Raw genomic sequence first — 27,811 nt, forward strand, 5'->3', positions numbered from 1 at the left:
CAAAGCAGGTGTCAAAAGAGAAATTTCAGTAAAGCCACAGACTACCACTAACAGCACTTGTGTTGGGAACATGATCTACCTGCAACTAAGTAGCAATGACGTCAGCTGCCGCCCCACAGGTAAGAAAAGATAAACACAGGCTGGGGTGTTTTGCTCAATGGTAGAGTATCTTCCTAGCATGCATGATACACTGTGTTCTATACCCAGCACTAAGAAAATAAAATATCGGGGCTGGGGATTTAGCTCAGTGGTAGAGCGCTTACCTAGGAAGCGCAAGGCCCTAGGTTCGGTCTCCAGCTCCGAAAAAAAGAACCAAAAAAAAAAAAAAAAGAAAAGAAAATATCACCTAAGGCAGTGGTTCTCAACTTTCCTAATACTGCGACCTTTTAATACAGTTCCTCATGTTGTGGTGAGCCCCCCCAGCCATAAAATTATTTTCACTGCTACTTCATAACGGTAACTTTGCTACTGTTACAAATTGTAATGTAAATATCTGTGTTTTCCCATGCTCTTAGTGACCCCCATGATCAACTGCCTAGGGGTTGCAGCAGGCAGGTTGAGAACCACTGACTTAAGAGGAGGAAGAAGAAAGCAGTAGCAGATAAAAGGGGAACAAAAGGGTTCTCAGGGGTCTGGAGCCCAGTTCTGCCATCTGCACAAGTTAATTAAAGTTTTCTAGGCCTTAATTCCTCATTGGTAAAGTCATTGACGTTGAGCAGACAGACTCGACTATAAAGAGTAAGTCAGATGAATTCGTAGCAATCACTTGGTAAACTGTGTTGCACACGCATCTCAGACTGCACAGAGACTCAGTCAGAGGATTTCTACGGTGGATGTCTGCCATGGGGCTAGAAAAGAATGCAGCTGTCAGTCATCTCAAAACTTCAACCTTTAAGACTTGGGGGTAGAGGATAGGTAGCCATATGATGTGTTAGAGACAGTGCCTTGAAACCAATCCAAAGCGTCACGGAGGGGATTTAAGAGCACCCTACAGGCTGCAGGTGTAGCTTAGTTGGTGCAGATTTGCCCAGCATGCCGGGCTCTATGCACAGGCTTGACATCCCAGCACTTGGGAAGGCAGAGGCAGGAGGATCGGAAGGTTAAGGTTATCCTCAGCTACATAGTGAGTTTAAAGACCAGCTTGAGCTACACATCTCTCTGGGAGCTGGGGGACCATCAGGCAATAACAGCAGTGCAACCTCAGAGGGAGCATGAACTCAAATCTAAGGCTGCCTCTTCAGGTCCTTGGCAAATGTGTGTAGAACAGTGCTATGACCTGCCCTAACAGAGCATCTCAGGCAGCTGAGGAGACAGACCCAGACCGACAAGTGTCATACAATTTAACTGCAGCAAAGTTCCAAGGAGGATGAGGTCCGCTGATTCTGAAAGAAGGCTCAAGAAAGAGGAATTCAAAGGGTGGGCAGGATTTGAAAAGCAAGCAGAGGGGAAGACAGCAGAACACAGCAAAGATGTGGGAGAAGGCTAGCCCAAGGCTTGGGGATAGTCACCACTCTCTAAACAGCACTGCCGCTGGATGGGACATCCAGTTTAAATGCTCTCTTTTACAGAGGAGCTCTTTCTGGCTTCTTTGTTACCACCCGATATCCATCCTCTGCAACTAAGAGGATGTTTAATTGGCAGAGAGTCCTCATCAATCAGCCCCTGAGAGCTTGTCAAAGCACTGGGGAAAACATTTAGGGAATTACTGTGTAAGGACTCCGGGATAGGGGTCAGGGGGCTGAGCAAGTCCCCAAAATCATAAGTGAACTATCTAAGGAGTAAACAAACTTCTGGAGAAAGAACCTAGAGTTTCACCGTGGGATTCTTACAGGTCCACCCACTCCACCAAGTGTTAAAAATCTCTGTACCAGAGAGCTATACGGGGGGCAATGCCTAAGTCCATCAGTCTAGAAATCCACAATCTCTTGGGGGAAGACAAACCCAGACAGAAATAACTCTGATGCAAGCAGACCTTGATAAGTGCTCTAATGGAGGAATAAAAAAAAAAAAAAAAAACTGCTGTGAGGGACTGGGGAGCAGAGGTTAATTCCAGCCAGGCTTTCAGGAGGCGAGGAAGGACCGATCCCCATCCGGACTTGTTTTGGGATCCAGGTTTATACTATTATGGGTCTCTCTCCAGGTCCAGAATAACCCTGAGTAGAGAGCTCAGAGGCAGCGGCTGGCTCTTACTGCCAGGAGGGAAGAACTTCCAGGACGGCAGGAAGGGCAGAAAGGACACTGAAAACCAGCAGCAACTTGTTAACATCTCTACCAGGCCCCCTTTTTCTGGATCACTGAAGGCCTTATAGTCTTGACATTCATCAGGTGCTTAATCATATCCTGTACCACTAAGACACCTGTTTTCAAAATGTCACCTGTTGGGAAGCCTCTTATCTCCACAAAGTCACTTTGGGCCACTGCCACATTCCTCCTCCTGGAATGTATCACCATCTAAAATCCTTCCCTGTTTGCTGGTATGATTATTTCCTGCCCTTCCCTTACCAGAAACCCAGGGTCTACAAAGGGGAGAAAAACCCTCTTAAATTTCATGACCCATACTATGCCCTCAATGGCCCGGACATTGCCTGGTACTTCACAAGTGCTCAGGAAATATTTGCTGAGTGCTGACTGGTCTCCCAATCCCTTGATATTGTTCTCCAGGGCTAGTGCAGTACCCAAATCCCAGAAATACGAGAAAAAGGAAGCACTTCCTTCTCACAAGAACACTTTAGAGACACTGGACTGATACAGCATGTCTTAATTATAATGGTCAGGGCAGAATGGAGCCAGGGAATCATGTCTGAAAGCCGTAACCTCGTATTTTTTCCTTTATTCCATCAAACTCTATCATATCTTTTCTTGGAAATGACTCAGCTGTTGTTCACCTCCCTGTCAAGCTAGACGCTTCGTTTCTACCCTTGGGGTCAACCACTGAGGTATTTTTTTGCTTGCAGAGGTCATTCATTCCTTCATTTGTTCATTCATTCATTCAAGACAAGGTCTATGTCACCTTAGCTGACCTGGAACTCACAGAGATCCACTTACCTCTGTCTGTTGAGTGCTACAATGAAGGGTCCATGCCTCGCATCAGGCATTTCTTTTTTAAGACAAGGTTGTAGCTAGGCATGATGGAGGCAGAAGCAGGCATTTCTGTGATGAGCTCCAGGACAGCCAGGGTTACACACTGCTATTTTGAGGGGACCTCATACCAGATGTGCAAAGCTGGCCTCAGATTTGCAGCAACCTGTCTGTTTCCTGAGCACTGGGATTACACGCGTGTTGTCACGACCAGATCCGAATATCTGTGACAAGCCGCCCTGTAAACTTCCAATAGCTTTATCTATGTACAGTCATAGATCCTGGAACGTACAAAAGTTCAGAAAATGGCTGAAGAATGGGAATACAAATTAGTAGATTTATTTAAAAAGAGACTTTCCTATCTCGAACTCTTACCTATAGAGTTTATGTTGCTACAGGGCACGCCTTTAATCCTAGCACTCAGAAGGCAGAGGCCAGTAGATCTGGGCATTTGAAGCCAGTCTCATCTACAGAGCAAGTTCCAGGGCAAGTCAAAGCTATATAAAGAATCCCTCTCTATGTGGGTTTTTCTTGAAAAACAAACGAAAAAAATCTTAAAAATGTGTTTAAGACAACTTCTTTGGAAAAATACATCAGAATGCTTACAATACTGTAGGATGATGTCACAGGTGAGGCAGGTACAGGATAGAAGGAGGCCTGTCATTGGAGGAGAAGGAAGGATGGGCAGGAGAGAAGTTTGAAGGAAGAGGAGGAGACTAGGGGAGAGAGGAGGAGACAGGGCAGAGGAGAGGGAGAGAAGCCATGGCAGGTGATGTTAAGATTCTGCTCTGTGTATTTACAGGTTGTTATCAATGATCCTAAGGGATGGATGGTACCGGGCTTTGTATGTTTGAGTGGGCAATTATATCTTATCAATTGGATCTAAGATTATTGTGTTGTGTGTTCTTTTAGGGTTTGAGTGTAGGAAAGTGTGCGGCTGGGCTGTGTTTCCACCAAGATATCTAGCAGATATCTTGGGACACCGCGGCACGGACCTAGTGGGGTAAAAGACACCGTTACTCTTTATTAACATATATTTTTACAACAACACAATACTACATGCATAAAATATTACAATAGTGCCATATTACTAGCTTTTTTTTTTTAATGGACACAACTAAGCCCTTCATAATGCTAAAAAAAAAAAAAAAAAAAAGGTGTGGCCATCAGAGAAAGCCAATACAGGCCCCCTAGCTTTGGGGGCAAACAACAGTATCAGATTATAAATCTGCTTACAATTGTCAAAAGCATACAATTAATATAATATTTTAAAGGGATCTAAAATTGTTGAAGCAGAATCAAATAAGAACTCAGACAAGAAAAAAGTCACTAGAATGAAAAAAGGAGAGTAAAAGTCGAGTGCCCCCCCTTGGGTCCTTGCCCTCATCTTCCTCCCTGTTACAACTGTCACGGCTGAAAGTCATTCGCTGGGGCTGTCCCCCCATCCCCATCTCCTTTTCCCCACGGAGACCCAAGAACCGAGATTGAGCACTGGGCTTTGCCTCTGGTTCTGGAGAAAGTCCTTGGGGTCCCCCCTCCCTCTGCTAATCGTAGATCTAGCAGTGGCCAAGCCACCGGATGAGGCAACTGTACGAGGGTGTGTGTGAGTAGTGCCACACATCTCTGTGAACTCTGGCTGGCAGACAGACAAGTTGCAAAGGAGAGGAGGAAGGGATTTGTAAGAGGATCTCAGCAGAGACCTTTACTCTTCTGGGCAACTGCTTGTGTTGAGACCATGTTAGAGATGACAACGACCAGAGACCCTGGGAAAACTCCACCACTAAGAGTTTAGGCAACTGAGTCTTCTAGACTATAACCAAAGTATTAGAAAGAAAGAAAAAAAGAAAGAGGAGAGAGAGAAAGGGGAGGCAGGAAGAAAGGGAGGGGAGAGGAGGGGAAGGAAGAAGGAAGGAAGGAAGGAAGGAAGGAAGGAAGGAAGGGAGGAAGGAAAAGAAAAGAAAGATGGCTGTCCCCCTCAGCTCTAAGTGATGTGGAAGAGTACCATCCCAAACGGAATGAAGCTAAAGCTTTCAAATTTTTACATGGCTTTAGTTTCAATGTATCACCTCATTTTAAGGTTAATCTTCAGGGTCAATTTGACTCAATTATACCTGTGAATGGTACGAAAGTGTTTCCAGAAGTTTGATTGAGGAGAAAAGACCCAAATGGCCCCATCTTGTGCACCGGTCCCAAAATGAACACAGAGGAGAAGCAAGCACCCTGCTTTCATTTCTCCGTGCTTCTGAGTGGGAACACAAAGACTTCCATGGCCTTGCCACCATGGCTTCTCCAGCACCATGGACTGTACCCCAAACTATTCGCCAAAATAAACCCTTCTTGCCTGTCCTAGTTACTTTCCTGTCACTGTGATAAACACTAGGGCCAAAACCAACAAGCTATGGCAGGAACCCAGAAGCAGGAAGTGGAGCAGAGATCCCGAAGGAGGCCCACCGGCTCCCTTCCTCTGGTTTGCTATCTACTGACCTTACTTACACAGGAGGATACCGCCTCCTACTTCAACTAGCAAGCAAGAAAATTCCCCACAGACATGGCTGCTGGGAGCCAACGGAAGCAATCATGAGTTGAGGGTCCCTCTCCCGGGTTTGTCGCATTGACAATGTTAGCCACCTTGTTTCCTTCAGTCACTTTTGACAGGTTTCTTTTTGTCATAGCAACAAGAAAAGGAATTGATACAGTTCCTTCTAACTTTTTATTGTCTTTAATCATTTAATGTTTTTAATCATTAAAAATAAATTTATTTTATCGAATAAATAAATAAGACCCATGGCAAGTTAAAGCTAAGATTTAAATTTTTTTCTTTTATTGTTTGTTTCAGACAGGCTCTCACTACGTAACCTGTTATCTCCTTTTATGTGGATCAGCCTGACCCACTATAATCCAATTTAAGAGTACTGTGCATGCTCCTGCCCTTCGGTGCTTTCCGTCCTCAGCATGTAGTCCAGAGCATGAAATGTAATATGTAATGTGTGTAATGACAGGCTGTGGTTGCCAACTAGAGCGCTTTCCTGTCCTACCACAATAGCGTGCAGTCCCTGAAAGTCTCTGACTGCTGTGCTACCCCCTAATACAATGCAAATATGTGCCTAAGGCAAGGATGGACAAACAGACTCCTCAGTGCTAACATCTCGACAGAGAAGAGTGGCTGCAAACTGTGCTTCCAGTGGTAGCAGGGGCTGGGCAGCGATGTTAGGAGGCAGGCACAGGTGTAGGCTACCTTGAAAAAGCACAGTCACACAGGGATGGTCGGGGAATATACCAATTCACCCTTGCCGGCCTGAGCATTCTCCATTTGGTCCAGCCTGGAAACTTCAAAGAGGAAGAAGCGAAGCCTGTCGTTCACTGAACTCTTAACGTCCTGACGTCTAGTCACCTGTATGTGATAGACTCATTAACCTCACGCATTAAGTTCTACAGCAAGCAGTGTGACCTCCGACCCAGCTGAGGCGTCTGAGGCTTGGAAAGGAGTCACCCTAAGCGAGGTCCTAAATCGGTGAGTAACGGAATTGGGATTAAAACCCTGCCTTGCCTTTAGTTCCACATTTTCCAGGAACTATCAAGGTTTCATTCTATTCGGCTCTCTACAAAGAAAAAAGGGAAATGTTCCACAGACATTTTCCCTTAACTTTTTGAATGAGTCATCTCAATTACCATTTAAAGATTTACAAATTGAAAACTGAAAAACACATTAGTCAATTTCCCGGGTGCTTATATAGAAAATCTTTTGGAAGTCCTTTCTCTATGCCTACCCTCCCCATTCCCCTCTCTTTCCTTCCTTCCTTCTTTATTTTTATTTTATGAGCGTTGGTGTTTTTCCCGCATGTGTCTCTGTGTGAGTGTCAGAAGCCCTGGAACTGGAGTTACAGATGGGCATGAGCTGTCACGTGTGCTGGGAATTGAACTCAGGTCCTCTGGAAGAGCAGCAGTGCTCTGGACTGCCATCTCTCCATACGGCACCCCCCTTTTTTTGAGACAAGGTCTCACTCTATAGCTCTGCCTGCCTGCCGGACACTCACTGTGTAGACCTCAAACTCCCAGAGATCCACCGGCCTGTCTCCCACGTGCAGGGATGTGCAGTATCACACCAGGGATCTTTTCTTCTCCCTTTCCCATCCCAGCCTCTTCTAAAGGCCTTACCTTACAAAGCACCATCTACCTACTATTACAGCAGAACACAGCATGCCCTGTACTAGGTGACACAAGAACACGGTTTAAAAGAAATGGAGGCCAAGCATTGTGGCACAATGTCTGTTAGTTCAAGGCTAGCCTAGGCTATAGAGAGCTTTAAAGGGGCAGGGAATAAGACGGATATAATGATATTATGATGCAAATCTATAATCTCAACACTCAGAAAAATGGAAGCAGGAGACAGGTTCAAGGCCAGTGTAAGCTGTATGGAGAGACCAGCTCAGAAAACAAAATGAAAACAGTCAGTTGGAGGAAGAGATGAGCAAAGTCTCTTCCCTGATCTGTTTCTCAGGGAAGGACCTCTGATGTCTGTGACTCTAGGGATCTGTCAGCCATGGGTCGGGCAGCAGACATCACACCCGTGATCTTTCCGATACTCTCATGTCTCTCTTGACATTTAGTGCCCATGAGATAAATTGAGTTTTTTAGCCTTCCTGGGTGGACTGTGTGACCAGCAGTGCTGGGAAGCACCCAAGCCTTACTGAATTCGCCGTGTTTATGTTACTTTGCAACAACAGTGGCTCAGGCCCCAGCGTCTGCCAGTAAATCCTACATTTTTAATGGTCTTTTGGTACAAAGAGGTGAGAATTTATTTTTGGATGACATTCAAATTTCCAATTGGCGCTTTTTTTAAGTGGAGATAATTTTCTAGATGTTTCTGTTTTTAAATCCAGAATCTTCGCTGTACACCAGCCAGCCTGTTGTACTTCGTCTACCTGCTCTGCACTGTCTTTGCAATAATCTCTCAGGGTAGTGGGCCAGAGGCTTTTTTTCAAATGTTTCTACCTATACTGTAGTACTTTTATTGCCTTTTAAGCCTTGATTAAGTTAAGTGGCTTGTAAGAGCCACAGGCTGTTACGATGATAGAGACTAAAAATACCTGTAGGACACAAAAGAGAAATTAGGATGGGCATAAAAGTAAGAGAGAGGGGCTAGAGAGACGGCTCAGCGGTTAAGAGCACTGACTGCTCTTCCAAAGGTCCTGAGTTCAAATCCCAGGAACCACATGGTGGCTCACAGCCATCGGTAATAGGATCTAATGCCTTCTTTCTGGTGTGTCTGAGGACAGTGACAGTGTATTCACATTAAATAAATAAATAAATAATTTTTAAAAAAGTAATAGAGAAATTCAGATCTGCAGTTGGGAGCATAGCTCAGGAGTAGAACACTGGCCTAACAAACATGAGGTTCTGGGTTCCATAACTAATACTATGAAGGGCAGGAAGCAGGAAGGGAGGGAAGGAAGGAGGAGGAAGGGGAGGGGAGGGGAGGGAGAGGGAAGGGGGAGGGGAGAACGAGGGGGGGAGAAGAAGGGGAGGGGGGAGGAGGGAGGGGAGGGGGAGGACGGAGGGAGGGAGAGTAAGCAGATTACAAATCAGAAAATCTCTTACGAATTTCTCCATGGGAAGAAAGAATGAAATTTTAAGGCTTTCTAATACCCAAAGAAAGGGAGAAACCAGGGCAGCCAGCTTGACCAATAAAACCTAAAACTGCTCAAGATAAACACAACTATTCAGTATCAAACTGGAAGTAAATATTTTGGGGGAGGTTTCATATACAATAAAAGCAAAAGCCCCCAATTCTAACCTCATAGCAGTTCTGGTGGTGAACCACAGGGCTGTTTCTCACAGCAGCTGGGTCCCTAGCCCTCCTTAGCCACTGATGGCACTGCCACATCAATTATGCCAGAGTGCCTATGACACAGTGAAGTCTTAATGTACTCCAGCTATAGGCTGTCATGGGGACAAGAAAATTATTTTTAGAGTCATTAAGAGTATTTTAAAGCCAAGTGTGGGGGCTGGGGATTTAGCTCAGTGGTAGAGCGCTTACCTAGGAAGCACAAGGCCCTGGGTTCGGTCCCCAGCTCCGAAAAAAAGAACCCAAAAAAAAAAAAAAAAAAAAAAAAAGCCAAGTGTGGTGGCACACACAGTAATATTAGTACTTGGGAGATAGAAACAAGATCAGGAAATCAAGGTCAGCTTCAGGTATACAATGAGTTTGAGGCCAGCCTGAATTACAAGAGACCATATGTCTGAAGAAAAACTTGTGTGTGTGTGTGTGTGCGCGCGCGTGTGTGCGTGTGTCTGTGTGTGTGTGTGAAACTTATATAATAAATAACACACTGTATGATTCCATTTGTGACATATAAAAACATCTCAATTTAGACCAACCTAGATTAATTAATTTATCTATGCTGGTGCCAGGGGTTAGAAGAGAAGCCAAGGGGGCCTTACAGAATTGGTGTCTCTTCATTATGGTTGGCTACCCAGATACACTATATATCAAGCTACACACTTAGAGAGCACCCCCTCCCCGTGTGTGTGTGTGTGTGTGTGTGTGTGTGTGTGTGTGTGTGTCTGTATGTGTGCATCTTACATCAAAAGGCTTTTCAAACCTAGGAGCTGGAGCATGGCTCAGGGTTAACAGCATGTATGGGGCTCTTGCAAAGGACCTAGGTTGGATTCCTGTACCCATCAGGCAGCTTACAACTACCTGTACCTCCAGCCAGGAGGGGATGGCATCCGTGAGCACACATACAAACATATACAGGTAAAATAATAACAATCTGGGCATGGTGCCACATGTGCGTGCGTGCACCCAGGACTGAGGAGGCAGGCGGATCTCTGTGAGTTCAAGGTCAGCCTGGTCTACATAGAGTTCCAGATCAGGCAAAGCTACAAAGTGAAACTGTCTCAGATAGATAGATAGATAGATAGATAGATAGATAGATAGATAGATAGATAGATAGATAAATGGATGATTGATAGTGATAGATAGATAGGTAGATAGATAGATAGATAGATAGATAGATAGATAGATAGATAGATAGATAGATAGATAGATAGATAAGTAGGTAGATAGGCAGGCAGGCAGACAACAGACAGACAGGATAAATAGGCAGGTGGGCAGGCAGGCAGAATATTTTTGTTTTGTTTTGTTTTGTTTTGTTTTGTTTCCAAGACAGGGCTTGCTTCCAAGACCACCTTTCTTTAAAGCTAGGGATGTAGGTATAGTGGTACAAAGTCTTAGCTCAAACTCCAGCATGGCAAACATAATTAACACAAGCCTTTTTGTTTATCTAATGAACACTTCCAACCTTTGCAGAACCCAAAGCCAAAGATGTAGCTGTTGGTAGCGTGCTCGCCTAACACACAGGAAGCCCTGCTTATCCTCCACACCACGTGAAAGAACCGGGTGCAGCAGGGCATGACTGTAATCCCAGGTATTAGATTCGCTCAGGAAGCAGAGGCAAAAGGTCATCATGGGCTGCATCAGAAACTGGAGGCTAGCCTGGGACACATGAAGCCCTGTCAAAAAGGAAGGAAAGAAAAGCAGAACCTATGAATACAATTAATAAAAGCCCCAACATGCTTTGCTCAGAATACACAATCTACCCATTCAGTCTAACACCCTTTACAGAGCCATCCAACCTTAGCTGTCCCAGTAGTAGTCTTTTGTACTAGCTAATCTATAAGTCTATCAATCAGGTAGAGCAAAAGGTCAAAGGAAGACCGCATCACGGCTTAAATACATGGTTGGCCTGGTTTAGATCTCACCGTCTTGGAGACTTTCTAGTGGAAAGTTTCTTGAGGGGGAAGGGTCTGAGGCGGTGGAAATGGGTAGACACTAGACTGTGCAGCAACTCCAGGAACAGCCTCCAGGCCCCCTTCCAAAGCAAACTCCATGGTGGCCGCTCTGCTCCGTAAAGCTCAGCACAGCGCTGGAGGGCCAGGCCAGATTCTGTGGCCTGGAAAATTACTGTAGTGCACCTTCCCACCTCCAGTGAACCAGCACAGAGGCAGGCAGCCGTTTCAGAAGACCTAGTGCTGGAAAGTAGGAGACTCATACCCTGAGCCATGCGGAGGACGCCGTTTCCGGCAGCTCCAGGGCCACCACACTTAGATTAAGGATCCCTGGGTGGGGAACAGAGGGATGACTTGCCAATATACCCACTGGCTTCTTCAGAACAGGCTCGGCAAAAGCCGGATGAAGGGCAGACACAAATAAGAGCACAGTCTCCTCTCGCCAAACACAGCACGAACTGCACAATTCTTTTTAAGATTTTTTTTAATTTTTTTAATTATGTGTGTATGTCTATGTGGAAGTGCTTGGTGACTTCAGGTGCCCTCCGAGGCTCTGATCCCCTCTGAGTTGCCCAACAAAGGCTATGTACTGAGCCATCTCGCCAGCTCCAAGTTGCTTAATTCTTATCTTTGACATTCATATTTGAAAGCATTGGGGATTCTTATCTTTGACATTCATATTCAAAGGCAGTGGAGATTATGTAAATGGTGGAAAACAGAACAAAAATTCCTTGTTTTTATTCTTGAGTTGATCAATGACAAATTACTGTCTGGCTAATGGAAATTACCAGGTGCTTTAAAAACTAGAAATGCCCAATGGTTACCAGAGGTATTTAAAAAAAAAAAATAACTTGGGCTGGAGAGATGGTTCAGTGGTTAAGAGCACCGACCGTTCTTCCAGGTCCTGAGTTCTAATCCCAGCAACCACATGGTGGCTCACAACCATCTGTGATGGGATCCCATACCCTCTTCTGGTGTGTCTGAAGGCAGCTGCAGTGTACTTATATATAATAAATAAACAAATCTAAAAAAAAAATAATTGATTACTCTCTGTGCATGGGTGTTCTGTCTGCATATATGTCTGTATGAGGGTGTCAATCCCCTGGAACTGGAGTTACGGTATGAACCTCCATGTGTTTGCTGGGAATTGAACCTGAGTCCTCTGGAAGAGCAGTCAGTGCTTTTAACTGCTGAGCCATCTCTCCAGAACTGGTTACCAAAGGTGTTTAAGCAAATACCCGGTATGCGCCCAGAACTGAGAACTAATTTGAAGGCGCCCACAGCACCCAGCTTACAAAGTACAGAGACGCAAGCAGGGCACAGGAGAAAGGAGCCAGTGGTTCTTTGGGAAAGAACAGCGTCAGATAGCAGGAGCCGTGCTGTGCTGCTCTCCTCTGCTGTGAGGTTCCTCGCCAAGCTGTACTACCCCTCCTTTGCCCACACATCTGCCCCATTGTGTCTCCCTGCCACCTGCTTCTCGGGTTACGGCTCTGCCCTGGGTTACCTTTAGCAGAGGAAGTTTGTGTCCTTTCAAGTAGAATGGCTGTGGTGATATGGTCTGCCAGACATCAGTGGGTGTCCCTCCCCTCAGTATACTCAAGCCTACCACAAGGGCCAGCTAGAAAGGTAGGATGATCCAAGAGGCAGCAACAGCCAATTAGCTTCCTAGGTGTGAGAGCGCTTTGTTCAGTAAGTTAACCTGGTACTTGGTTAGGAGCATGCCAGGCCAAGCTCCATAAAGAAACCAGTATATACTGTGGACACTATTCCTCTGTGCTGGCTTTGTACCAAATGTCATCTCTTGGCTCCAACTTGACCCCAACTGTAAGCCCATTATATAGCAAGGACCCTAGAAACCATTTTAGTACAACTTCTGTCTTCTGGTAAAACCTTGACCCGATTCAATATGAAGAAATGGATATAACTTGGTTTTTGTTGGTTAGCTGGTTGTTGTTTTGTTTTGAAGACAGGCTGTAGCCCTGGCTGTCCTGAAATTTGCTCTATAGACCGGGCTGGCCTCAAACTCACAGAGATCCACCTGTCCCACCGTGCCTCCCGAGTGCTGGGATTAAAGGCGTGTACCACCACACCCCACTATAAATACAACCTATTAAAGCCTACCTGAGCGGAGAACCCATAACAGTCTGCTCCCTGCGCTGCTATTCATCCAGTACACAGTGGTTATTAGCACACTGAAATACCTGGGTGCATGTCTGAATGCAACTGTCACCACGGGTCCCCTGAGCACCACCATGGTGATCTACCCCAAGAGCTGGGATGTGGCTCAGTCTTTCACAGTTGAACCTCATCCTTCATCATCTACATACCCTCTGTCTTACCACTCAGCTGCTCTGTATTCCCAAGTTCTAACTTTTCCCTGACTCCTGGTCTTTGCTGCTTAAGCAAAGCCTTCTCTCTGTCCTCCATCAGAGCCTCCTTCCCCCCATTTGAGTTTCTTCTAAGGCAGGGTCTCACGTAGCACAGGCTGATCTTGAAGAGTTAGTATAGAACGTTGCCCTTGAACTTCTGATCCTCCTCTCTCCACCTCAGAGCGCCATGACTTGAGGCATGCACCACATCTGGCTTTCTATGGTCCTGAGGATCGAACCCAGAGCTTCCTGCACACTAGGCAAGCACACTACCAACCGAACTACACCCCCAGCCTCCGTTCATCATTTTTTAACTAAGCGTATGTTGTCTGCATCAAGGTAAGTGCGCCATGTGCCTGCCATGCTGGTAGAGGCCAAAGGAGGGCACTAGATCCTGGGTACCCGAATGAAAATTATTGTGAGCTCCCATGTTGATGCTGGGAACCAACCCTAGGTCCTCTGCAAGAACAGCAGGGCTCTTAACCACTGAGCCATCTCTCCAGCCTCGATTCATTGGAATCTTACCAATGCCTCATCATCTCCCCAGATGCCTCCACTTCTGTGAAATTACTTGAAAGCTGTGTCCCATTTTCAGAAATAACACAGCAACATCTTTCTACTTTTCAAAAGCTTAATGCTCGGTATTTTGGCTGTTTTCATATAAGCACCTGGTTAGTTCTACTCCTAGACAGAAAGCTGTAGAAGTGTGTGTGTGTGTGTGTGTGTGTGTGTGTGTCCACGCGTGCATGCTTGCCTAGTGTTATGTCAACAACACAGGCTGTAGTCATCAGAGAGGAAGTCTCAACTGAGAAAATGTCTCAATAAGACTAGGCTATAGGCAAGCCCATAGGGCATTTTCTTAATTGGTGATTGATGTAGAAGTATAGGCCAAATAAACCCTCCCCTCCCCGATTGACTTACGGCCATGAAGTTTCATCACAGCCATAGCAATCCTAATTAAGACACCGTGTCATGGTCATCATATCTAAATGTCCTAGCATAGCCAGGCAGTGGTGGCACACACTTTTAATCCCAACACTCAAGAGACAAGGGCAGGTGAATCCCAGTGAATTCAAGGCCACCCAGGTCTACAGAGCTCGTTCCAGGACTACATGGAGAAACCCTGTGTGGAAAAAATAAGTAAATAATAAATTGACCGGTATTGAGCTGTGTATTAAACAGACAACTGAGTGAACGGCTGTAATCCTTTCAGCCAAGGGACCCTGTGTTCTATTTATTAATGATGGTAGCTGTTTTCCTTTAAAGCGACCCCAATTGTGGTGTGGTTACATCTATTTCTGCATATGGAGTCCAAATTGCACACCATCCATATCTCAAACCACTGGGTTATTTTGTGACGATGGAGCAGGAAGCACACTCCCCTGTCATTACTTGGCCACCCTACAGTTTGTGACTGCCATTCTCTATACACTTTTGCAGTGCTAAACCAATATACCCTCACATGGGAACAAGCAAATGACAGGTTCTGGGCAATGAAAGCCAGCCCCACAGATGACAGGAAGGCGGGTGGTGGACTGAGTTGGCAGACATTGCTAAAAAGTGGCCGGGTGGCTCACTGGGAAACGGGACCAGGCTGGGGTCCTGGTTGCTGTGGTCAAGCCCTGGGTAGTCCTAGGAGGAGCAGCTTTACTGCTCTGGTTGCCGTTGGTATGCAGGGTGTGGCGGAGGGAGCACTACAATCCCCTCCCTACTTCTCCACCCCTAATTCCGTCCTCCCTCCCCTGAGGAATGGCTCTGACACAGCACAAGAGGGAATTTTGATGCAAAGCATCTGAGCTCCTTGTTTTTTCCAGAGCTGAGGACCGAACCCAGGGCCTTGGTAGGCAAGTACTCTACCACGGAGCTAAATCCCCAACCCCCCCATCTGAGCTTCTTAATGAACAAAAAGAATGAAGCCAGGGATGGTGACACAGGCACTCGGTGGGAGGCAGAAGCAGGCAGATCTCTGAGCTCATGGCCAGCCTGGTTTAGAGTTCTTATAGCCAGAGATAAACAGAAAAACCTTGCCTTGAAAAAAAGCAAAAAAAAAAAAAAAAAAAAAAGGTTAAAAAAATGTATATATCTCACCCCATAAGGAAATCAAGGCAGGATCAGGGCACAGTGGGTGGACCTCAGGGTAAAAGGTATCTAAGAGGAAACTGTGATCTTCAGTGATCTTTAGGTTCTTGTTAGAAATCACAAGCAAAACTGGGCATGACGGTGCACACCTTTAATCCCAGCACTTGGAAGGCAGAGGCAGGTGGATCTCTTAGTGCAAGGCCACTCTGGTCTACAGGGTAAGTTCCAGGACAGCCAGGGCTACACAGAGAAACCCTGTCTTGAAAAAACCAGACAGACAGACAGACAGACATCACAAGGAAGAATCTGCCCGCACTCAGGAAAATGAGGAAGGAAGATTTTTAAAATCAAGCCCAGCCTGCAAGTTACTGCAGCCTGGGATACGGAGTGCGTGGCTGTCTCAAAAGAAAGAGAAAGAAACCGCAAGGAACGCGAAGTCGATTTTGGAATAAGACGCTGGGAACACATTTTTGGAGAAAGGTCAGTTTGGAAAAAGAAATAATGTTTTTAAATAAAAACTTAAAAGCCCACGAGTCTGGTATGAAGAGGACGGCAGGAGCCAGAGACTGGGAGCCAGAGTGCAGCTTATTAGGGCCACCTGGATGGACCTGGTCTCCGAGGAGAAAGCACACCTGGGGCCAAGGACAGGCGAAGATGAGCAAAGGCACGGACTTCGGGCCCACCAAGCAACTGCTCTCCTGAATAACTTATGTAGACTATCCCACTATACGCTGGCAAAGGTGTTCTGAGGAAGAGAGGAGTGCACACCTCCCACCTTTACACACTCCAAGAAAGTTCAGCCACCTGCAACAAAACCTGAGGAGGAAGGGTGGGGTGGTCAAGGGAAGGAAGACTTCTTTGTAGGACTACCTGCTTGTGGCCCAGTGCAACCTTCTTGCCCAGGTAGGGGCAAGTGACTGGGGCCATACAGTCTCCATATCTCAACTGAGAGGGGCCCTGGAGATCGTGCAGGCCAGATTCCTCTTCCCTCTTGATCTCTAGCTACAGCCGATCCCCCGTGGCAGCCAGTCTCCTAGCTCACAGTCAGAATTATGCCCCTGGCCACAAAGAGGCAGGGCTATAAGCATCCGTCTCCAAACTGATCCTGCTTAGTTACTGACGAGGACAATAATTTCTTCTTCGGGGCCACAAAAGACAAACCACCACATCCAAGTAAGGGAAAAGCTGTTGATCAAGTATCTACCGGGAGGGTAGTCTTTGAGTTTCTTAAAACAGGAAAATGAAACCCAGTGAGAAGATGAAGTAGAACTTCCCCCTCAAGACTGGAGAAAGGCACCTGACCCTTCTGGAAACTTCTCTACTACTCCTTTCTGGCTACTAGACGACTTTTAATTTTATTAAGCCTATCAAAAGTATATTGAAAGTCACTGTGGATAATAATCATATCCATTGAAAAGGGGAAAGGCCATCTCCTCCCGTTTTCCTAAGCAGACACTTGAGTGCTTTTATGAAATAAAAATACAAGTAGGAATTTACTCATGACAGGGTTGCCTTGGGCGAAGTCTGGGGAGTTGGTTAGATCCGCGGGTTTTGCGGGAATGTGAAAACACTGGAGGCAGTCTGAACCAGCAGAGAACCACGCATTCAGGAGGTGGGACCCTTGGAAACAGAGGCGCACGCAAGGCGGGAAGGCCAGGCGTCTGTCTCGGAGGTGCTATTTGAAAAGAAACCCCCGAAAGTTCAGCTGGAGGGGAAACAGAGAGTCAACCACGCCGGCAAGCCAAGGGCAAAGTTGAAGCGGCGCCGACCGCAGCTTGCGGCCGAGTGCGCGCAGCCCTGGAGCCCGCGCTCGTAAACGGCGCGTTTCTCTGTTCGCGAGGCTGTGGATTCCGCACGGTGGAAGGCGCCCCAGACCTTCACCAGCGCTCCGGATGTCCCGAGAGCGTCCCGGCTCCACTCTGCCCTGGATGGGCAAGCCAGGATCAGAGACCCTAGGCGGCCCGGACAAGCCCTGGTCCCCGGGAAAGCGCGGGGCGGCGCCGGCACCTGGAATCTACTCCGAGAGGCGGGTCCCCGCCCCGAGCGCCCGCCCACCTCCGCCACCTCCTCGCCCCCCGGCGCTACTTACTGTGGTTCAGGGGGTTCCCGCCGACCTGGGCCGACGCTACCAGCTCCAGATACAGAGTCCAGAGTCCCACCGAGACCACGGCCAGCAGCAGCAGCAGCCGGAAGCGCCTCCTTAGCAGCTTGATCGGGCGCAAGAGCAGCATCAGCAACGCCGCGCGGGGGCTCCCCATGGCGCTATGCCCTGCGGGCCGCCCTAGCATGGGCTACCCGCCCGTCGCCCCGGCCGGGCTCCGCCGTTCAGCGCGGCGCACAGCCAGTCTCCCCGGGTCGCACTCCAGCCGACCGCCCACTCATGCTCAGCGCGCAGAGGTGATCCTCCGCTGCGCGGGTGCCTCGCAGGTCTTTCTCCGGCCGCGGAGTCGAGCTCCTCCTCCCCAAGTGTCCGCTCCACGCCTCTCCTCGTCTCAGGCCCGCCACCTCCCTCCCTCTCTTCTTTCTCACTCCTGCACTCTGCCCAGGAGGCTCTCCTAGTTGCCCGCCGGCCCCCGCGCTTGCTTGCTGCAGTTAGGGCGCTTTCTCTCAGCTCCGAGCATTACCTTACACCCTACCTGTCCCGCCCACGCCTTGGCCCCGCCCCGAGGCGCAGGTGGGCCCCGCCCCCCTAGGTTGAGGGAAGGGGAGTGGTGGGGCCAGAGAGCTGGTCCCTGACGTAGTCACCTGCTTGGGTTTATAGCGGGAGGGTGTGTGAGGTGTGTGATGAGGGATATGGGAATGAAAGGAGATGCGAGTTAAGACATGGACTCTGTGACCCAAGGTAGTCAAGATATTTGAAGGCTCGCCTCTGAAGCTTGCCGTGGGGCTAAGACAGATTTTTTTTTTTTGGTTCTTTTTTTTTTTTCGGAGCTGGGGACCGAACCCAGGGCCTTGCGCTTCCTAGGTAAGCGCTCTACCACTGAGCTAAATCCCCAGCCCCCAGATTTTTTTTTTTTAAATGACCTCCATGACTTTGGCCTGGGGGCTTTTCTCTACCTTCAAAGATCCTAGTCACAATGGACACCTAATTTAATCTTAACTGTTTTCCAAGTCTCATTTGAATACTGTTCCTACCTAGTTAACCATACCTGAAAGGCACCAGGGGATCCTTTACAAGAAGTTTCTCCACTTTTAGGGATTTTCTTGGTGAAAGAATTTTGGAGAATTAAAAAGGGGGAAAAAAATGGAGGGGCAACTCAGTAGTAGATCAAATGCTTAGCATGCAGGAAACCCTGGGTTCCATCCCAGAAGCATAAAAGAAATAAGGAAATGAAAAAGGAGTCTGGTGGAGTTGTAGAGATGGCTCATCTGTTAAGAAGTGTATGGTGTGGGGCTGGAGAAATGGCTCAGTGGTTAAGCCTCTTCCAGAGGTCCTGAGTTCAATTCCCAGTAACCACATGGTGGCTCACAACCATCTGTAATGGGATCTAATGCCCTCTTCTGGTGTGTCTGAAGACACCAACAGTGTACTCATAAACAAATCTCAAAGAAAAAGAAAAGAAAAGAAAGTGCATGATGCTCTGTTACAGGACCTGAGTTGGGTTCCCAAAACCCGTTGACTCCAACATTCTCTTCTAGCTTCTGCTACAGCCTCCACTCACATGAATACACCCGAACCAAGAGGCACACATGTACACATGACAAATAAAATATCTTAAAAAGGAGTACATGAAGAGGACACAGACACCTCTTCCTTAAGTCACCCGTTTCACAGTTGAATGTGCACCTACTCCCTTCTTTGTGCCTTCTTTTCTCTCATGCTCTCATGCTGCAGCTTTATTAAAACATGTTTTAAGAGGGCTGGAGAGACGGCTAAAGCACTAGCTGCTCTTCCAGAAGATAAAAGTTCCTTTCCCAGCATGCACATGGCAGCTCACAGCTCTCCGTAATTCCAACACTAGAGGATCCAAAAGTCCCATACAGACATACATGCAGGCAAAACACCAATGCACTAAAGATAAAATTTTTTTTAAAAAAATACCTTTAAAACGTAGACAGAGAGACAGGAGAGAGGAAGCCGCTCAGGGTTGAAAGGGTCCTCCAGAAACTCCACATTCCAATGCTCTGACTTTAGGCCAAGAAAGCAGTATTATCTGATTTAAATGAGATAGCTAAAAACCCAGAAGGGCAGAGTGAATTGTCAGAGGTCATTCGGCAGGTGGACGTTCAATTTTCCACTCTCAGAACAATGTGGAGAGAGCTGGGCATGGCGACACACACCTATGTGTCCCAGGGGTAAAAACAAGGAGGACCTGAATTTCAGTCAGCTACATAATTGAATTTGAAGCTAGTCTAACCCTTCCTTCCCTCCCACAAAGAGAGAGAGAGAGAGAGAGAGAGAGAGAGAGAGAGAGAGAGAGAGAGAGAGGAAGGAAGGGAGGGAGAGAGAGAGAGAGAGAGAGAGAGAGAGAGAGAGAGAGAAACAGCGGGAGAAGAGGAAAAGTGAAAGGACCCAGTGTGTTCCAGGACATATTAAAATCAAGCACATGTTATGCAAATGTCGTACGGGGACTAAGTCTATTTTCCTCACTGGTTCTTTAGCTGAAGGTGAGTGCAGAGAGTAATTCTCTGACAGAAGTCCCTAGGACGTGTCTGTGCGGTGTTCTAAAGCCACACATATGGAAACTTTGAATAATTTGTTTGTTCTCCAAAAGTCCAAGACAAGAGAAGGGCATCGTGTTCAAGTTGGCCTGAGTCTGGAGGGAAGGGGCTGCGGTGGCCATTGAGTCTCTCTTTATCAGTGGCAGCACTGTGGAGTGTGAGGCCGAGTCATTTGTAGCATTTTGTCATGGAAACGGGAGGTAGCCAGTGCTCTACTGTGCTTTTCTCCTGAAAGCAATCGTGTCATTCACCGAATGCTTGAAGAGCCTGTATGTGGGAATGGGACAGTTAGGAAACAGTGAGCAGGTCATCTCATTGAGGAGAAAAGATATTTCATAGAAAAAGAAATCAGACACCTGGACAGTCCAAGCAGTACGTTGCCAAGAAATTCAGAAGAATGAAATCATCTTGCATCTCAGCCTTGAGCCCACCTGACTCACCTTTGCCCTGCTTTGCTTCCTTGCTAAGGATTGGGCTCAGGTCTTGTGCTTGCTGAACACAAGCTATACCACTGAGCCACACTCTAACCCTGTATTCCATTCTTATAACTTCTTGCTAAAGATGGAGGTGGAAGTGGAAGAGGCCAGGAAATTCCCATGGTTCCGCCCTCCTGTCTTCTGTCTACTTTCCTCCAGCATATGCCTCCATGATACCCATGATACCCTGCTTGCCCTTTAAAAAAAAAAAAAAGGTTTTTTTGCAGTGTTAGAGATTGAACCCAAGGCCTTATGCATGCTGGGTAAATGCTGTACCACTAATTTACACCCTAACCCCTACATTCCATTTTGGCTTCTGGTGTTATCACAAATCCTGGCACTCAAATTTCTTTCCTGATCATCTGAACTCCAGAGCTAAGCATATGGGTTGAAATATTCATGTTGACCCATATATTCAAGCTAATATACTGAATATATCGTTTTGTTGTTGTTTTTGAGACAGGGTTTCTCTCTGTAGCCCTGACTGTCCTGAAATTCATTCTGTAGACCAGGCTGGCCTTGAACTCACAGAGTTCTTTGCCTCCTGAGTGCTGGGATTAAAGACATGAGCCACCATGGCGTGGCTGAATGTATTGTTTGTCGTGTCGTTCCATTGTGTATCAACATGACTGGATACTCACTAATCCTTCTGATGTCTTTCAGTGACATTTACCTTCTTTTTTTTTTTTTTTTTTTTTTTTTTTTTTTTTTTTTTTTTTTGGTTCTTTTTTTCGGAGCTGGGGACCGAACCCAGGGCCTTGCGCTTCCTAGGTAAGCGCTCTACCACTGAGCTAAATCCCCAGCCCCGACATTTACCTTCTGACACTGAGCCTACCATACCAGAGTCACCAGGCAGAGGCTGCACATGAAAGAAACAATCATTATATCCTATTACCTGTAGGTTTTAGTTTGGCAAGGGTCTTAGCACCAAGGCAAGCCATGTCACATAAAAGCTCTTCTTTTCTGATTATAGAAGCTTTGAAAGGGGCTGGAGAGATGGCTCAGCGGTTAAGAGCACTGACTGCTCTTCCAGAGGTCCTGAGTTCAAATCCCAGCAACCACATGGTGGCTCACAACCATCTGTAATGAGATCTGTTGCCCTCTTCTGGTATGTCTGAAGATAGTTACAGTGTACTTATATAGAATAAATAAATCTCTTTAAAAAAAAAAAAGAAGAAGAAGAAGAAGAAGCTTTGAAAGAAAGGTCAAAGCAAGCTTTTTAAAGTCACCCAAAGGGCTAGAGAGATGGCTCAGTGGTTAAGAGCTCTGACTATTCTTTCAGAGATCCTGAGTTCAAATCCCAGCAACCACATGGTGGCTCACAACCATCTATAATGAGATCTGATGCCCCTGTCTGGTGTGTCTGAAGACAGCTACAGTGCACTTATATATAATAAATAAATAAATCTTAAAGTCAGCCAAAGTCAGCACAGAGACAAAGGGAATCTTGGGGTAGGAAATGCAGAACAGAAGAGTGAGCTGGGTTATAACTCAGTGGTAGGGGAATGTTTATCATACGCAAAGCCTTGGTTTTGATTCCCAATGCAGGTGAGTGCACACACGTGTGTACTCCATCCCACACACACCCCAAAAATTCCTTAGGAGAAGAGGAAGAGGAAAAAGAAAGTGATGGAATACATATTACATGGAAACAGAAGGAGACTAAGGGAGGAAGGCAGCCAGTAACAGAGGGGTAAGAAGTGATGGAAAGTCTGTGTGGGAGGGGGCTGAATAAGAACAAACGTAATGGAGTGAGTGAGTGTGTGTGTGTACATGTGTGTGTACATGCGTGTGCGTGTAAAGCTACCATAAGAAAATTCATCATTTGGTATAGTAAACTAAAAAAAAAAAAAAATAATTCTTTTGTTTTAAAGATCCATTTATTTATTATGTAGACAGCAGTTTGTCTGCATGTATGGCTGCAGGCCAGAAGAGGGCAGCAGATCTCATTACAGATGTTTCTGAGCTACCCTGTGGTTGCTGGGAATTAAACCCAGGACCTCTGGAAGAACAGCCAGTGCTCCTAACCTCTGAGCCATCTCTCCAGCCCTAAAACATTAATTCTTTTTAAAAGGAAGCAATGCTCTATGCAGAACAAGTCTTTTTAAAAAAAATATATCTTTTAGACTTATTTTACTTTATGTACATGCAAGTTTTGCTTGCATGTGTGTATGTCAGAGGTCAGAAAAGGGCAACCTGGAATTACAGACGGTCGTTACCCACTATGTAGATGCTGGGAATTGAACTGAGGTCCCCTGGAAGATCAACCAGTACTGGTAACCACAGAGGCATTTCTCCAGCCTCTGAAGAACAACTATTATCCTACTGCATAGAGAGACACTAAGCACCAGGCTAGAGCTGGGGCTCAGTTGGTAGAATGCTAACCTAGCATTCACAAAGCCTCAGGTTCAGACTCCAGCACCACACAAAACTAATTCCAGCACTCCAAGAGTGGAGGTAGGAGAGTCAGAAATTTAAAGTCCAGTGGGTCACGGTGGCACATGCCTCTAATCCCAGCACTCAGGCAGCAGAGACTGGTGGATCTCTGTGAGTTCCAGGCTAGCCTGCTCTGCTGGGTGAGTTCCAAGACAGCCAGCATTACACAGAGAAACCCTGTCTCGAAAAACGAAACAAAGAAAAATAAATAAATAAATTTAAAGTCATCCTAGGCTACTCAGTGAATCTGAAGCCAGCCTGGGCTGTATAGCGAGAGCCTGTCTCAAGCTCCCATCACCCAAAATAAGTAAATAAATCAACTAAATAAGTAAACGAGTGACTTTGCTATTCATCTTGGTAAAGCTTTATTTTTTTTTCTCTCAGCTCATACAATTCATTTATACAGAAGTAGTAGGTTTCACTGATTCATTTTGCAGATAAAAGAAATGGGCTCAGAGATATTAAATATTAAATGTTGTACAGGCAACCTATGATTCTTAAGATATTTTTTTTCAGTACTAGAGATGAGGATCAAACCAGGGCACCGAGCTTTGTCCCCTGCTCCATATGTGTCACACATGAGGCTCTAACTCAGGAGGTCTAATTTCAGGTCCTGTGCACATTTCTATTTTGTAGTTCTGGGGACAGAACCCAGGACCTTACAAATGCTTTACCCCGAGCCCTGAGGTCCAGTATCTTTTTCCCTCCTTAGCTCATGCTGCTTTCCTGGAGGTTCCCCTGGAGAACCAGATTCACCCTGGAGACTCTGAGCTCTCCTGCAGCACATCTGCAACTCATTCAGACACGTTCCGCTTCTCACCCTTCATCTCCCTAGCCTCATGAGTACCACCTGTCAATTCTTCAGCGAGGACATCTTTATTCCCATCGTGTTTCCCTGAGTCCTTTATCTACAAACAATTCTACAGTTTGCTTCTCGGGGGCTGTTCCCAGGAGCAGGCGGAAACCCTTACTGAACTGACTGATTCTCTTGCTGTTTGCAGCAGGGTCTTACTGTGTCACCCAGACTGGGCTCAGCGATCCATCCTCCTGCCTAGCCTTCCCACTAGCTGGCACTATAGGTGCACATCAGGGCACCAGGATGGAACCCTCCTTCTTGGCCACTTCTCTTCCTTTCCAGTATGGTCAGGCTTTTCCATTTGGATGAAGAAGTAAACAGCAGGAGCTCAGCCGAAGCCCTGTGTCTATGACCTTACACGGTTTGCCGTATTAGGCAGGAAAAGTGATGACTATTTACCATTTCCATGGAAGAGTAGGGGCAAGATTAACAGATCTAATGGTGCTGGCCTGTGATGCCAGATAAGGAGACTAAAACAGAAGAATCTGTTCAAGGCCTATCTGGGCTACAGACTGAGTTTAAGGGCAGCCTCAGCAAACTTAGCAATCCCCGAATTCATTCATTCATTCATTCTTTCTTTCTTTCTGTTTTTTATGAAGAAAAGAACTGAAGATAGATTTGCATAGCATGTATTGGCCACAGGACCCACAATTCAATTCCCAAGGCTAAAAATAAAGGTCAAGATTAAGCCATAAAGAGTAAAAGAATGTTTGGGCATGATGGCAGTGTAACTTTTAATCCTAGCTCTCTGGAGGCAGAGACGGGCAGATCTCTGTGAGTTCAAAGCCAACCTAGTCTACTTACTGAGTTCCAAGCCAACCAGGACTGCATGGTGAGACCCTGTCTCAAGAACAAAGAGCAAACAAACAACAACAAAACAACAAAGTACATACTAAAAAATTAAGAACAAAAGAAAGGCAGAAAGGATCATAATGTTATGCTTGGGTCAAATTAAAGTGTATGGGCTGGGGAGACTCCTCAGACATCCACATACTAAGAGATCATGACTTTATCATAACCCCTGCCCCAGTTTTTGACACAGTATTCAGGGAATGGTATGGGGGTCTCCCCAGAGCAGAAGTATGTGCTTTGAAGTTTTTGTTGGGCAACCCATTGCTGGGACATACTTCCCCTTTCAGTTCAAAGACTGTACCTTACACACCCATTATTTTTTAGACGGGATCTCACGTAGCCCAAGCTGCCCCCAAACTCCCTTTCTATACCAGGAGGACCTTGACCATTTGATCCTTCTACCTTCACTGTGCCCAGCTTACGCTCTGTGTTTTGAGATGGGGCTCGCTATGTAATAGACTGACTCAAGATCTTCCCGCCTCTGCCACTGGGGAGCTTGTTTTGTGCCCCACGGATCAATACCCACGGATCAATACCCACTGAGCATATCCTAGCTCCTGCTTCCGAATCATTACAACCTCCCTTGCTGCCTTCCATTCGTGTAAGGGATTCCTAGGAGTTCACCAGACATTTATTTATGGGTGTGTGTGTGGAAAAATACAGTTTTATTTGCTCAGGCTTTTCAACAGAATTTCAATTTCAATTATTTTCCTCCACTGAAGTTTGCTTTGTTGCTAGGAAGCCCATAGGATATAGATAAAGAGCACTTTTCTTCCTCCTTCTCTGTGTCCTCTCCCTCCCCCTGTTTCCCCCTCCCCCTATCTTTGTTTTAGGGTTAGGTATTGAAATCAAGTCTTTAGGTCATGCATGGCAAGCAACTGTACCCCTGAGCTACACTCCCAGGCTCCAGAAAAGTCATTTTGATTTCTCTTTATTTTTATTTTTTTCTACAGTTGAAAGTTTATCTTATCACCTAGGGCAGAAAAAGGAAAGAAAAAAATAATAACCCACCTGGTTTCTCTTTATTTGACAAAAGTCAAATGAGCCTCCAGTGGAGCTCTACTTCCTGTTTCTCTGTCATTAAACCCCACCCCCAGGAACTGCAAGTGATGTCCAGTGTGAGCACTGATCTAGCGTGCTTAAAGCCCTGGGCTTCATCCTGGCGTATGTGTGCCCGCTGGCAGGTGGGGGGAGTTCTAAACCCTTCTTCAAAGACACTCTCTTACCTCCCTCCGGAGAGGAGGAATGCATCCTGCAATCTGATTCTAGAGATAATGGTGGGGAATCCTGAAGCTGGAAACTAAGATGTGGCAAGTCGTTACTCTAAGCAGAATCTTGCTGGTTTCCAATTCGTGTCTACCAGCCCTGTGGTTCGCCATTTCTCTCCGCTGTCGCCGGCTACCAAGGAGGACTTGGTACTTCCTTCTTGTCTTGCAAGGACATATTTCACAGGTGTGCTTCTTGTAAATCTAAACACACACGTGAGTTTGCACTCCCTCTTAGAGAGCTGCACAGACCAAGGACCCAGAAGCAGCTCTTCCGCACGCTTCAGCTCTCTGGCGCCGCCTTCTGCATCTCTGAGAACGTTCCCAGCATTTTCAGACCAGGCCGTTGGGCGCTGGGCCTCTGGTGTTCCATATCCCTGTTCTTTTTGGGGTTTTGCTCCTCTTCTCATCTTTTCTCTTTTCCTTCCTTCCTTCCTTCCTTCCTTCCTTCCTTCCTTCCTTCCTTCCTTCCTTCCTTCCTTCCTTCCTTTCTTCCTCTTATTTTTACTTTTTTCCAAGACAGGGTTTCTCTGTATAGCTTTGGCTGCCCTGGAGCTTGCTCTATAGAGCAGGCTGATCTCACACTCAGAGATCTGGCTGTCTCTGCCTCCCAACTGCTGCTGGGATTACAGACATTTACCACCACTGCCAGCTCCTATTTATTCTTTTACCCTGAAAAAAAAAAAGACAGCAAAAACAAAAAACAAAACAAACAAACAAACAAAAAAACAACAAAAAAGAAACTCTTTAAGGGTCCTCACATATACTAGGCAAATATTCTGTCTCTGATCTAAGCTTTTAGACCTGAGCACATCTTTCGTTTATTCTGGTTTGGTTTTGTTTGAGACAAGATCTTTCTCTTAGCCCCAGCTGGCCTGCAATTCACTGTGTAGCTATCTGGAGTTTAATGCCCATCGATCCTCCTGCCTCAACTTTCCAAACGCTGGGGTTATGGGCATGGGCCACCATGCTGGCTTCTGACGTGTTTTCTACTTCTGTGATCTGCATCATTACTCTGCAGCAACCAGCTGAGAAATCAGTGTGTGTGTGTGTGTGTGTGTGTGTGTGTGTGTGCGTGCGTGTGTGTGTGTGTGTGTGTGTGTGTGTTATTTTATTTTAAATTTTCTCTCACTCCGTAGATCAGTCTGGCCTCGAACTCAGAGATCTGCCTGCTTCTGCTGCGATTAAAGACCCGTGCCAACTTCACGTGGCCTCGATAAACACTCTGTAGTGATGGAAACTACACTACACTTAATCTGTATTATATAAGTCCCTGACTCCTCCACGGTAAAGCAGGAATGGTCCAGGCTGAAACTGTATTGACAGAGCACTTGCCTCGCTAAGGTTCAAAGCTCTGGGAGGAAACTTTAGAATGGACAAAAAGACAACGAAGAAGGAAAGGAACGCAACCATACCCCATTCTGCTTCTCTTTTACTGACTTGCACAATTGCACCCACTCATCCGCCAGGGTTACTGCAGGCACCTTGAACAAATGGCTCCCTCAAGGCTACATTAACCTACCTTCTGCTTTGCGGGGGAAGAACAATGGTCGTTAAGCCCAGTACATGCGCCGAGGGCCACAAAACAGCACCAGCGCTCAAGCCCTGGACAGGCTTTCTGAAAACCTTCTTTGTCTAGGTCCACTAGTCCAGGCTGTAAACCCAGTAAGAGAGCCCAGTCGTGCCACTTAACACACAATCACTGCGGCATCTCAGCGGCGGGTCTCGATTTCCAGACAGCGATGCTGGGCACTGATGCAAGTCGGAGTTGCTGGTTTAGGGTTTCTCAGCCATGTTATCTAAGGACTGGCTGCTTGGGAGAGAGGCAGATTCCGGCTTCTCCCCCGAACAGACTGCTCTTTGAGCTCTGCCGGCACCAGGACTTGGGATGGAAGAAGAAAAACAAAAATCCCCACTGTATGTGGTTTTCTGGAATTTAGTTTGGCC

The 27,811-nt window shown here is 46.4% G+C and overlaps 1 protein-coding gene across 2 annotated transcripts in view; it reads right to left on the bottom strand.

The window, feature by feature from the left end:
* The window catches only part of B4galnt3 (beta-1,4-N-acetyl-galactosaminyl transferase 3), a 100,664-nt gene extending 82,684 nt beyond the window's left edge, over positions 1-17,980 (bottom strand). The window contains 1 exon segment of one of the 2 annotated variants that reach the window (NM_001191976.3): positions 17,407-17,900. In NM_001191976.3, the coding sequence (NP_001178905.1) occupies positions 17,407-17,575 (169 nt within the window). In that variant the 5' untranslated portion in view covers positions 17,576-17,900. 2 annotated transcript variants of the gene reach the window in all.
* Positions 17,981-27,811: the final 9,831 nt, after the last annotated feature.

The sequence above is a fragment of the Rattus norvegicus genome, chromosome 4, assembly GCF_021556685.1.
Source record: "Rattus norvegicus strain SHRSP/BbbUtx chromosome 4, alternate assembly SHRSP_T2T, whole genome shotgun sequence".
Lineage (NCBI taxonomy): Eukaryota > Metazoa > Chordata > Mammalia > Rodentia > Muridae > Rattus > Rattus norvegicus.